Source organism: Pararge aegeria, chromosome 20 (assembly GCF_905163445.1).
Source record: "Pararge aegeria chromosome 20, ilParAegt1.1, whole genome shotgun sequence".
Lineage (NCBI taxonomy): Eukaryota > Metazoa > Arthropoda > Insecta > Lepidoptera > Nymphalidae > Pararge > Pararge aegeria.
The window spans coordinates 1,731,233-1,744,966 of NC_053199.1; the positions used below are offsets into that span (position 1 = coordinate 1,731,233).

At 37.1% G+C, this 13,734-nt stretch overlaps 1 protein-coding gene across 4 annotated transcripts in view; it reads right to left on the bottom strand.

Annotated features, from left to right (window-relative positions):
• Positions 1 to 13,734, bottom strand: part of LOC120632545 (alpha-(1,3)-fucosyltransferase C-like) — a 30,382-nt gene continuing 16,648 nt past the window's right edge. For 2 of the 4 annotated variants that reach the window (XM_039902378.1, XM_039902380.1), the window contains exons 2-3: positions 5,432 to 6,562; positions 1 to 1,188 (exon numbers count right to left, since the gene is read on the bottom strand). In XM_039902378.1, the coding sequence (XP_039758312.1) occupies positions 894 to 1,188; positions 5,432 to 6,354 (1,218 nt within the window). In that variant the 5' untranslated portion in view covers positions 6,355 to 6,562 and the 3' untranslated portion in view covers positions 1 to 893. Of the gene's footprint in view, positions 1,189 to 5,431; positions 6,563 to 7,073; positions 7,209 to 12,133; positions 12,203 to 13,734 lie in introns of those variants that run through there. The other 2 variants (XM_039902381.1, XM_039902382.1) reach the window with 2 other exon arrangements.

The window sequence follows — 13,734 nt, forward strand, 5'->3', positions numbered from 1 at the left end:
AGTATTTTAAATTTTAACATGTGACGTCACAAAAGTATTGAGCCCCCATGCCCCTTGCTTGTCACACGATGTCACACTTCGGTGATGTGACGTTAATGGGGAGGGAGGGTTCCCTCCCCATTAACGTGTGACGTACTTTATGGATGGCCCCTAAGTAGTCGTTAAAGTCCGACATCCCACTGTGAAGCAGCGTGGTGGTGATGAATTTGTAATTTGTTTTCATTCGTCACCTAGAGGCAATAGCGTTTGAGCTGCAATTGTCAGGGTGAGAATTTGGAAGGCATATACTTATTGCAGTCCTACCTAGGAGTACAATACCTATGTGTTTAATGAAAAAGGCGTTTTACTGACATTTTGAAAACCTAGTTACGTTGAGTACAAAAATAGCTCTACCTACGTATAGTTAACGGTTAAGCTCTACCTATTTTTTTTCTTTACTTACCGTTTCCAGTTTCCATAAAAATAAGAGCTAGATAAGTATTTCTCCTTTTGCAGATGCGGGACAAGTCTGAAACTAAGTTTTCGCAAAATGACAAAAAAACCCTTATTATCACCACGGAAGATATATGTAGTTAGTCTACATCTTTGTATACTCATTCAAAGTCCCGGCGCGTAAGCAAACCCGAGCTGGCGTGCCGCAGGTGTCTTTTCCCTATATGCGGCCACGTTGACTCATGGTAGGATATTTGTAAATATAATTTGTTCCGAGTTCATCAATTTTTTACGTCTTTGAACATTAACAATCTTCTTGTTACTTTTTAGTGTAGGATAATCCTACATAGTTACACTTTTTTTTTTTTTTTTACAACTTACTTAAACATTAGAAAGTAATGAAAGCATTGTTTAAGGAATATTACTTTCTCCTCACATATCATTCTTATATCACATATTTTTTAAAAGCCACGCAACAACCAGTGTCGCATACAATTATGTTTGTACCGTTTACCGTTCCACCAACTGCCGAAATCGTTCCACACGGTCACTTTAGACACTTCCTCCTCGTCGTTCAGCATCTTGCACAGCTTACAGACTTCTTCCGCGGGGTAACTCTCCCTGTATTTATAGTGGTTCCTCCAGCGGAAGAAGTCGTGGTACTTGTCACTGTCTGCGATGATCTCGTTCATTCGACGCGCCAGCTCTTTCGGTCCCAGTTGTATTGCGTCCAGGTAGCTACCGGGAGGCAGGAATCTGCAAATATAAATAAAGGGATGTAGGTAAACGTAAACGTGTAGATTTATTTCCAAGGCGCACTAGAAACAAAGACAGATTAATATTCAATAAGTGCCCTAGGACAGCAATGTATTTCAAAAACTGTAGTGTCATGCGTGTAAAATATTTAATGCAATTCCAAAATCGATACATTGAAAAAGTGACTATTGAGAAATGTATTTATTCAAATAATGAATTTCTGCAATTTAAGCCTCAGAACTAGATTGTTTATATACCTTTAATGGACCAAATTTTGTAAGTTGGGGTTGCCTGACCGGATATGTTGCGACTTTTTATTTTGTTAAGAACATTTTATACAATAATTTCATTTCATTTCAAACGTGGTCGCTAACTATGGGTCTCATAAGAGAGCTCAGGGTCAATCAGCAGCGGGTGATGGTGAGAGCTATGCTTTTAGTATGTCTAGATCAAATCAGGAATAAGGAAATCCGTAGAAGAAGCAGAGTGACCGACGTTGCTCGAACAGTCGCGAAGCTGTAGTGACAGTGGGCGGGGCACAAAATTCTTAACGTTGGGGTCCCAAGGTGCTGGAATGGCGTCCTCGCACTGGGAAACGCAGCGTTGGTAGACGACGGATTGGTTGTCCACGAATAGGTTGACGGATGACATCAAGCGAGTTGCAGGGTGCAACTGGAACCAAGCGGCAGCAGACAGTGGTATTTGCAACTCCCGACAAATGTCCTATCGCTAGCAGTAGACGTGAATCGTTTGATATTATGATCATTATGAAACATCTATTTATTTGTTTAAAGATTAATTTATTTGTTTGTTTAAATAACTTTATTGCATGAAATCGAATAAAAAGTAATAAACACAATTTTCAAGCGAAAGGCGACCTTATCACCACTAGTAATCTCTTCCATGCTACCTGTACGAACGGAGGCACTTCAGAAGCGGAAGATAGCAATAGTACAAAACTTTTCACACTAATAACTACATGCTAGATAATTTATAACATAAAAGAAAATACATACAAAAGACGAAAGTTAAAAAATTATAGCGACAGATAATATTTCCTTACACGGGATTTAAAAAACGCTAAATGTTAAGAGCGCTGAATTTCATTAGATGCACTTGAAATCCTATTGATATTTTTTGGTTAAAATTTATCAGAGTTACCTACAGTATAGTCATAGGCTTCTTTTTATGCCGGAAAAGCAAACAGCTTCTACAGTATAGCATTTTTTCCGCATTTGTCTTTCAAAATCCGCGCAACGGAGTATTAGATTGACTTGGTATTTTGGATAGGCATAGTTGTAATATTATAAAGCTTTTAAATTTTGTTTGGTTGAAGGCGCTTATCTCAGAAAATACTGTTTCGTTTTTTTTTTTGGATTGGTAGTAACAATTATGGCTATATAACATCACGCCAATGGCTACTATCATTAATGAGAAATGTTGCCAAAACTGCAAAAATATCCTTTTTGAGAGATTCTGATGCGTGCGATGCGTGAAAGGTAAACGTTACGCCAAACGACGGAAGTATGTAGCAAGTATATTTGAATTGTCAAAATTGTTGTTTCTTTAAATTTCTATAACACATGCGGACAACATACGATTATTAAGTCTGCTAGTTAATATACAAAGACAATTGGTTGCTTATTTAGGGGAAGGACAAACAGACGAACACACTTACGCATTTATTAAATTAGTATTAAGTATGATAGTAACAAACGTTTAAAGGTAGAATTATAATTATTACTTTAAATAAAATTGGCGGAAATCCATTTCAGAGCCGAATGATAAATAATAAATATAAATAAATAAATATACTACGACAATAAATATACTACGACAAGACACACATCGCCATCTAGCCCCAAAGTAAGCGTAGCTTGTGTTATGGGTACTAGGATAGCTGATATTTGTATGAATATAATACACATTAATACTTATAATATACATATAAACACCCAGACACTGAAAAACATTCATGTTCATCACACAAACACTTTTCCAGTTGTGGGAATCGAACCCACAGCCTTGGACGCGGAAAGCAGGGTCACTGCCCACTGCGCCACTCGGCTGTCGATAAATAATAAATAAATAAATATACTACGACAATACACACATCGTCATCTAGCCCCAAAGTAAGCGTAGCTTGTGTTATGGGTACTAAGACGACTGATGAATATTTTTATGAATAATATACATAAATACTTAGAATATAGATACGCCATATGACCGACGTAGAAACTGCTAGACTGGTATATTTTAGTTACTTTCACAGCATTATGTCATATGGAATTTTACTTTGGGGTAATGCTGCTGATATTAGCACTATTTTCGTGCTGCAGAAGAGGGCTGTTCGTTCTATCTACAAAATGGGTCCGAGAGAGTCATTGAGAGATAAATTTAAAGATTTTAAAATAATGACAGTGTATAGTCAGTACATATTTGAAAATTTAATGTACGTCCATAAAAACATTTCTAAATTTAAGAAAAAATGTGACTGCAATAATTTAAACATTAGAAGTAAGAATAAACTTACAGTGCAATATACTAGGTTACATAAAATTCATAATTCGTTTAAAGGAAATTGCATACAATACTACAATAAACTACCAATTGACATCTTGGAGATGTCTCTTAAAAAGTTCAAAGTTTGTATTAAACGTAAGCTTATAGAAAAGTCCTATTATAGTATAAAGGACTACGTAAACGATAAAAAAGCTTGGGTGTAAATTATTGCTCTAACCAGGTTGCTCTTCTAATAATTTAAAATGACATTGTGAGATGGCGATAACAAAAAAAAAAAAAAACACCCGCCTAAGTTTGTTGTGGGCTTCTTCTTAGACCGGGACGCGTTTGGAACCCTCGTAGCTTTAGTTTTAAGTTTACGAATGTGGTTATCGCCATCATCTCACTACCGTGTAATTCTTATGTACGCATCAAAAGTGCCACCTGTGGGCCTACTTGAATAAAGATATTTTGGACTTTGGACTTATATGTATAAACACCCAGACACTGAAAAATATTCACGCTCATCACACAAACATTTTCCAGTTGTGGGAATCGAACCCACGGCCTTGGACTCAGAAAGCAGGGTCGCTGCAAACTGCGCCAATCGGCCGTCAAATAATATATCACTAATAAATAATATATAATATATCACTGCGGGATATAGGCGTGCTATAGACTGCCACACGCTACTGTCTTGTGCATCATGAGTCCAGCGAAATGAATCTAATAACCGGTTCAAGCAAAAAACTGGTTATAGAAAAGAGATGTACGATCTTGTGCTGAACTTAATCCGAGCGATTGCCTCCGTCCAATTAGAAAAAATAGGTAGGTAAATTTATTGTAGCTTCACATTATACTTATAAATAAATATAAAATAAATATAAATATACTACGACAATACACACATCGCCATCTAGCCCCAAAGTAAGCGTAGCTTGTGTTATGGGTACTAAGATGACTGATGAATATTTTTATGAATTATACATAAATACTTAGAAAGAATAATACATATTAACACCCAGACACTGAAAAACATTCATGCTCATCACACAAACATTTTCCAGTAGTGGGAATCGAACCCACGGTCTTGGGCTCAGAAAGCAGGGTCGCTGCAAACTGCGCCAATCGGCCGTCGGCCGACTTATAATAATATCGTATTTGAAACACAATACAATAGTTTTTTTAGAAAGGTACAGAAGTAATTTTTGGGATTGAGTAACATATTTTATATAATAATAAGATAAATTTATATTACTAAAATACCCTACATTCTAATTTTAAATATGTTCCAACAGTCTATTCTCCTCTTCTTTTTTTCCTAATTCAAAGGTTGCCTGGCAGAGATCGCTATTAAGCGATAAGGCCGCCTTTTGTATTCTACTTCTTTCTATATGTTTCTGTTTTTATTATATTTTGTATATGTTAATGTTGTGGTATACAAATAAAGAGTTTAATAATAATAATAATTTCAAACGTTTACTACAAGAAGATCCCGATTAAACTTATAGCATTCTTAGTGCCAAGGTTGCTTGGAAGCATCCGGCTCAACTTTGATCTCTAATATCTATAGAGATAGATGTTTGAATTTTAAAATGTAAATTGTTGATTTTGGTAACGAGGACCTGGTAAATTTTTTGCAGGCTTCTTTGTAGAATCTGCCTGCCGAACTAGTTGTAGAGTCACCACAAACACGACGTTGAAATATATAAATTTTGAAACAAACCGAATAATTTCCTACCTTGAATAGTTTGCAGTGCCGTAGACAACAGGAACAGCATAATTGTGCAATGCACTCAGAAGCTTCTCCGTGACGTAGTCCTCGGCGAACGAATTCTCGAACGACAAGTAAAAGTAATAGTCATTCTCCAATTTCTTAAAGCAAGATGCCTCCTTATCTCTCGGACAGCTGAGATTACCGCATTTACCATAAATGTCAACTACACGGTTATAAACTTCTAGCTCCTTTTGTAATTTATCCACGTACAGCTCCCTGCCCCCATTAGTTGAGCAGTGGGAGACAAACCACGCGGCTGTTTTAGATTTGCTTGACAACTTAATTTTCAAGTTTTCATCTATAGGATCGTACTTGTCAAGCCATTTTATATTGAGCGATGGCCCAACGATATTGCCATCCATATCATAAATGACGATGTATCCCCAAAATAAATTTGAATCGATTCGGTATGTCCACGTCCAGTTGAAGAATCCATTGTACATTGGCGAGCACACTGGATGGTTGTCCGCAGGTTCAGACGCGGCGAAAATGTACTTCTGCTTCGGCGATCTTTTGTACGGCATTTGGAATGACCAGAGATTCATAACGTCCAAGCCGCCGAAAACTACGGCGTCGAAATCTGTTTGTTCGATGAAATAGTTTTTGTCATCGGTAAAGAAACAGTTCGTGTAACTGCATTTGCCCTTCACAAAAACGGAGTTCCCTATTCCCATCGTGTTTAACGGTATTGCGAACCTATTTGTCCACATCAGGATGTACTTTAAGCTCTTGTGGTTTAGATACGAGATATCCTTCCTCTGTGACCTAATTGAGTGAAGCCTAGCGTTATATGTGTACATAAGAGACGCGGCATATATAAGAATCACTATGAATATCACTCGGGTAGCGTTTAGTCGGGCTAGTATGAAACACATTTTTAGGCTCATTGTTTTCCGAAGCCTTTAACCATAGTTTATTTTTGTAAGCCGTCTAATTATAGGCAGGAAGTAGATAGGAAGTTGTTTATCGGCGTTCGAAACTGAAAACATTGGCATATAATTTTACCTCATCTTGGTTTACTTCACAGGCTTTTCAAGTTTAAGTTTCGTTTTCCGTTCCAATGCATTAGATTTCAATGAATTTCGATTTCCATGCCTGTAAATAAAGAAAAAGTAATTTCAAAATCCTATACTTAGATCGCGATATACTAATTAATATAAATATAGATCAAGGTATAGATTAGTCGCGAAGCTGAACACGGCTTCGCGGGCTGAAGGCCCCCAACTTGGTGGACAGACGACATCAAACGATTCGCTGGGAGCCGCTGCAAACAAGTGGCCAGGACCGTGGATTGTGGAACTACCTACAAATGACCTATGTCCAGCAGTGGACTTCAATCGGTGATGATGATGATTGATGATGATGACAGTAATAGTACTAACGTAACCCACGTTAGTACCGGAGTATTAATTCTTATTGAAATAGTTTTATCATCAAGTGTATTTATGTAGCAGGAAAATATTTATAAGGTACCTATTCCAATCAGACTTTTAATTTAGACCTACACCTAAACAAAACCTAATTTAAGAAGTTCTTTTTATAAACTACACCAGATTTTTTCGGAAGAATACACAACTTAAAAGTATGCTTTAAAAACAAAACCAACAAAAACGCGGACGAAGTCGCGGGCAGCGGGTAGCAATAAACTGATTTTATGACATGGTATAACAACCGACGATATTCTTTATTATCACCTAAAGCTTGAACTTTACTGTTAAGTATAGAATTATGTAAAAGACGTAAGAGCAACTGCTGAGTTTCTTGCCGCCTTATTTCGGTAGAATCTGTATTCAGAACCAGAGGTTAAGAGTCACTACAAACAAACAATCACGGCCATAGAAATCTTTCGTCTTATTATTAACATTTCTATGGTCGCGACAAATTAATTCGAAACTAACCTATCAAAAGTAATCTAAGACAAAAACCCTAACCAGTAAAACCTTTGAGGATACAACCGAAGTGTTTATCATTCGACTTACAAAAAAGGAAGAGGTTCGCAATTCGGATGTGTTTTCAAATTTTTGTATAACATTTTTATGTCGGTGTCAAGTAACTACTGGTAAATTCCATGCTTCTATATAAAAGGTATACGAAGTATATGATCTATACATAGTAACTTTCTACATTTTACTTGGCATCGACTTCAAAATGTTGTAGAAAATATTTATTTCTTGGTTTTTAGTAACAAAGTCGGTAATTTTTTTTTATTGTTTCTTGTTTACTAACGGTTGCTTTTAACCGCCTTTGCATTTGCAATTCCCAGTTAACTATTATTTCCTGGGATAAAAAGTCACCAGGAAGTGAAGTTTTCCTAATGTTGAAGTAGGAGGTCCCACAAATAGAAGAGGCGCATAGCTTGGAGGACTGATGGACGTTGGGATTTCAAGGTGATAGAATCGCGACCCCGCATCGGTAAACGCAGCCCAACGGAATTGATAGTCACTGGGAGCCGGTCGCTTATGACGGCGGGTTTTGGAACTCCCTACAAAATATTTATGTCCAGCAGTGGATCAGATGTGGTTGATATGATGAGGATGATGAATTTTATTTTAGAAAAACATCGTGAAGACCAATCTAAGATTTCTACAAGAATACGGAATTCTTGTAGAATTGTGCTGTTAAGTTCTTCTGTTGTTTTTTTCAATTGATTCTATTCAGCAAAAAATTGCTGATCAGCGGAAGTACATTCAACGAAAAGATTCGCTCGACCTCACTGGCGCTGAGCGCTGTGGCCTTGTAAGAGGTTCCGAGTTCGGTTCGGAAATTTATAATTTCTGAAATTTCTTTTTTCTTTTCGGTATTCGGTTGGAGTTACTGGTTTTGGCTAATTACCATCCAAAAACATTTATTGCTACAGCATGCTGCTTAGGCGATACTCTTTTTAACCGACTTACAAAAAAGGATAGGTTATCAATTCGGTTGTATTTTTTTCATATTTGTTATCATAGAACTCTCGACATTTAAAAACCGATTTGTAAAAATATTTTTTTGTTTCAAACGATATACTATGCGGTCTCATTTTCTCATTTTCATCATGTAAAGAATCTATTGAAGGATTCCTAGAGAAATCGAGGGTACTCTTCAAATATTATAGGCATACCTTTAACGATTTGAGTGGTTCTTAAAGTAACGAGCATTTGCTTTCGATAAACACAATTTGGTCAACTGAAACTGATGACGAAGACAACTGATGGCCACCGGAACTACACAATACTAAGTATTTAGCACGGGTTTATGGTATGATACCATTTTCGTTCGTTAGCAATTTATGCTCGTCAAAATTAAGCTGCTGATTTATTTATAGACCAGCGCTTGACTGCAATCACACCTGATGGTAAGCGACGAAGCAGCCTAAGGTGGTGCGCGCTTGCCTAGAAGATGCCTATTCACTCTTGATTTGAAGGTACTCATATTGTAGGAACTGGGGAAAATGGAAGCTGGAAGAGCATTCCAGATTCTAGCCGTGCGGATCAGAAACGAAGATGCTGATGGTGAAGTGTGGACTCCACACAACTTTGAGGACTTTATAATTAATTCTCAGGCATGCTTTCCTGCACCGTTGAACCAAGTAATATTTAATTTGCTTAAACGCACATAACTTAGCAAAGTTAGAAATTCAAACTCAGTTCCCCGATATTGAAGTCGAAGTCCTTTTTTTATTTTTTGTCTTCTGTGTTATTTGTTTTTATTCATTTTATTTAGTTACCTGATTAGTTTTTTTATTTTAATGTAGTCTGTTCTGTACTCTTCGATGCACTTTATTGAGTACATGTAGTCAGTTTTTATTCCCAAATAAATGATTTTTGAAGTTATACTTCTTTTGGCGCGTTAGGGAAAAGTGGCGAGAGTAATTTTTTACGATGCGCGCGCACACCGTCAAAAAAAAACCGACACCATGAAGTTCGCTATAGTCAACATTTAGTTTTTTTTTTATAGTTTTGGCAGTCGACTTTCAATAATTCAAACAATACCTATTTTCTATTGTTATACGTTTTTTCTACAAACTTAGAATTAGGCGAAAGATAAAAAATTTTAAAAGCTTTTTATCTTGTTACGCCAAAGAAGTATAACTTCTAACGCGTGTACATAAGTACACACACGTTTTTTTTATTTTTTTTGAGGTAAGCATTTGGGTTCGCAGCCTACATAAAGTTTTCATATAACAAGTTAGTCAGCTACTGAATCATCACTTACGACTAATTGAGAGTGCAGTCAAGGGCAATCAAATAATTGTCATTAGTTGCGTAGGCTGAAATTTGGAGAGAGGGATACGTCAGAATCTCACCTAATGTCATTTGCCGTGGTATCCAAAGAGGTACAGGTTCAAGCCATCATCATCTTAATTCTTCTTTAAGGTCGTAGTCCGAACTCTTTTAAGGTAAGACTCCGAACACCTTTGAGAACTTTATGAAGAACTCTCAGGCATGTAGGTTACCTCACGATGCTTTCCTTCATTGTTGAACCATGTGATATTTTAATTGCTTATAATGCACATAACTTGGGTAACATTAACTCGGGTTCAAGTACCTACCTATGTAGTATTCTGGTGACACATGAGTATAGGTTTAATTATCTTGTATTGATATGTCAATTCAATGGCCTGTACGTCTTGAGAGACGGTTCAAACACTGTCTAAGCGACACTTCTTTGTATGGCTAAATAAGCCGATGCGCGAGCGACATTCACAGCCGCAAATATGGCAGTTAAACCCTTCGGCGCAATCTGAAGATCCCATGGTATGCCTTCGCAACCTTTTTTGAGCAAGAACACCAAGCCAAGCTTCGTCATAGATACGGCATCCCTCATTAATGCTCTTGCGCCATTCAACTCTTCCTTCCGCAAGCCTCTCCCAATGTCTACGGTCGATGTTGAATTCGGTCATGTCCCTCTTTGCACAGTCTTCAAAGCTTAAGCAAGGTCGGCCCACTGGCCTTTTAGCATGCGCCACCTCACCAATAAGAACCTGCCGAGGCAAACGAGAAGGTTCCATCCGGTGTACATGACCTAGCCATTGATATGTGCTCTGATGCAAGCCCTCATTCCAAAATTGCACCTACCAAAGGTAATTGTATAAGCTAAAGTATTTACTGTGTCTTTACTGCAATTTATTATATTTACCTATTACCTATGTACCTAGTATAAAGTTAATGTTGTAGTTATAGGGTGCAATTACCTTTGTGTCATCTTTCGTGATAGGTTAGTCGAAAATTAGGAGGTTTAAAAATCTTTATTGAAAAGTGAAATTCAAATAACTACTTACCTATGTAGGTATATTACTAAGGTCTCTCTCTTCTCCGTCCGTGTCTGTACATTAAAGATCTTTGTGCAAAAATCTTTAATGTACAGACACGGACAGTCTACCATTTCATTATATGTAAAGGTAATAAAAATAATGATACCTACAACATCGTAGATAAGGGAAGACTGGTAGGATTTAAAATATTTTTGGAATTTACAAATGTAATTCAGAACATAGAACTACACTAAGGTAATAATATTTTATCTAGACACAAATAGCTTTGTCTCCCTTTAAAACCGCCGGCCCTCTGACATGGGGAATCACAGATTTTGGTCTTCTGGCCGTAATCCTACGCTGAAGGGTGGACCCATAGGTAGTCCGCTAGTAGGTACAATATTAACTTAATAAAGAATTTCTGTATGTTTGTCAAATACAGATTTAACTTCAATTACCAATACAAGCTCACTAGCTCAAATCAGTTAGTCGTTATTTGTAATTACAGTAACACAGATACCTTCTTAAAAAATGTGAACGAAAAAAGAAACAAAAAAACAATTCGGAACCAGTGGAATACCTACTTATTATTGTGAAGGTAGTTCCGGTGACCATCACTGGTCTTCATCATCATCACCTTCAGTTTTACTTAACCAAATGGTGCTCTTCGATAGCAAAGGCTCAAGTTACTTTAAAAAATATATTTAAATCGCTATAAGTTGTCCGTATAATATTTGGAGAAGCCCCCTAAATTTCTCCAGGATCCCTTCAACAGATCTTGGCCTGCTTTAAAATTAGACCACATGCGAAGTCTCAAACAAAAAAATAATTTTTCTCCTCTTTTCTAGGAAACGAGAAACTCCTCCTCTTTTGTAAGTCGGTCAAAAATAAGAAGTAATACAAACACAGAAAACAATAGAAAAGACAAACGAAAAACTAAACATACCTAATTATGTACACGGAAAGAGTATACCTACATATAGAGGTAAAGTCCTCAGACAGCAACACAATCTTTTAACATTAAACTAATTCTATTGTCTTAGATGCTCACGATTCACTTCAAAATAAGTTTTTAAAAGGGCGGCGAAAACAGAACGCGTTCTATTATCACAAAGGTCGACTTAACACTAAATAGTCCGTTAATATTTACGGTCGAACTTATTGCCTGCTGTGTTTAGACTATGCAGTTTTTTCAAGCGACTTTACCGTTCTAAGCCGAGGCACGCCGATAAGATAAAGGTCCTGCCCGTAGAAATTTCAATAACAGTGTCTTGTTAATATGATTTATACGGTCCTGCCCTTTTTTTTTTTAAATACTGTTTTTAAAAAGAGCTTGGTTACCCGGGATAAAAGATATCATATGTTCGTCAAAATTTACGCGTAATACTGTAGAATGTAGATTATAATATAACAGAGGTTATAATATTAAATACCTCAGGCATGTTACTCTGGCGCTCTTCAGGAATAAAAAGTACCGTATGCCCGTTTATGTGTGAAATTTCATCAAGATCGTTGTGGATGGTCGTTCAGCCGAATAAAGATAACACACTAACACACAATAAAGAATTAACGACCAGGTAGACAGGTTGTAAAAAAACTATAGTAAGTTTTATACTAAATATACGTAGTTTGGAAGTTAGTATGTAAGGTCATTATTTATGTATATATATATTTGTGGCGCCATCTAGTTAGATAGTGTGTAGACCACCTACACAAATTTATCTGCAGACTTAAATTTCTCTAATTTTAAAATTAAGTGCCCCGCAAAATCATTCAATTCCCATGCCTATTGTTCAATACTTGAACAATAAAACATTTAAGTATCGATCCAGTTACTAATTACATCTTTGTCCATAGTCATCCCAGTTGGTGTAAAGATCTATGGCGTCTTATTAATTTACTTATTTTATTTTGTCTATGTTTTTGTCTCTTGTCTACGGCAATTAAAAAAGAAATGTAGCAAAAATAATGTTTGTTGTTACAATTAAGGGGTTCGGCGGGAAACTTCGTACATGGCGGACGCGGTTTTTTCAAATTTTTCTTTGATTTTATTGTAAACTCGTCTTGAAAAGGATTTGGTGTTGTTTATATTGAACTGTAACTTGGCCTGTCAATTTGTGCACACGTGTTAGTGAGATTCCGGTGTAATTTCGGTGTTTTATGTGAATTTACACAGCAGCAGAAATAGTTGTCATTGGTGATATTCGTATAAATCTAACGGTATTTAGTGTTGGTTAAATATTTATTATGTGTCTGTAGTTATAGTGTTTCCAGTAAAATGGATCTAGATACACCTCCTGAGCCGCCCGACCCGGGGGCATCAGCCTCGTCTCGCAAACGACAAGGAGAGGATACCAACGTATATACGGCCAAAAAAACTATAACTGATCCTACTCAGGTAAACCCATCCGTTCAAAGCCTTTACATACATCCTTCCTTCACCGAAGGCGCCAAGTCATACTCTGACGATGATAATGGGCCTTTTATCGTCCAAGTCTCACGGGAAGTGGAGGACCCATCCTCTGGAGCGTCATTACGGGCTATAAATTTCGGTCAATTCTTGCACAAACACAAAATTGGTTCAATTATCCACGACGGCGTCAAAAATATAGGCCGCAACAAAATTACTGTAGAGTTTACTTCTGCCCAAGCTGCCAACAACTTTCTGGTTAGTCCAGTTTTGAAGTTATGCAAATATAGAGCTATAATTCCCACATACAACATAACCAGAATGGGGCTGGTGAAAGGAGTTCCCGTGGACTGGTCGATGGACGAGCTTGTTGATTCGCTAGAGCTCCCGCCTGGCTGTGGTGAGGTTCTGAAATCAAGGCGACTGAACAGAAAATCTGTCACAGAGGGTGTCATCACTTGGGTGCCTACCCAATCTGTTGTCCTAACCTTCAGGGGGCAAATGCTTCCTGCTAAGGTATATTCATACCACACCTCACTGCCAGTTGAAACATATAAACTTCCAACAATACAGTGCCAGAACTGCTGCCGTTTTGGCCACATTAAAACAATCTGCAGATCTAAG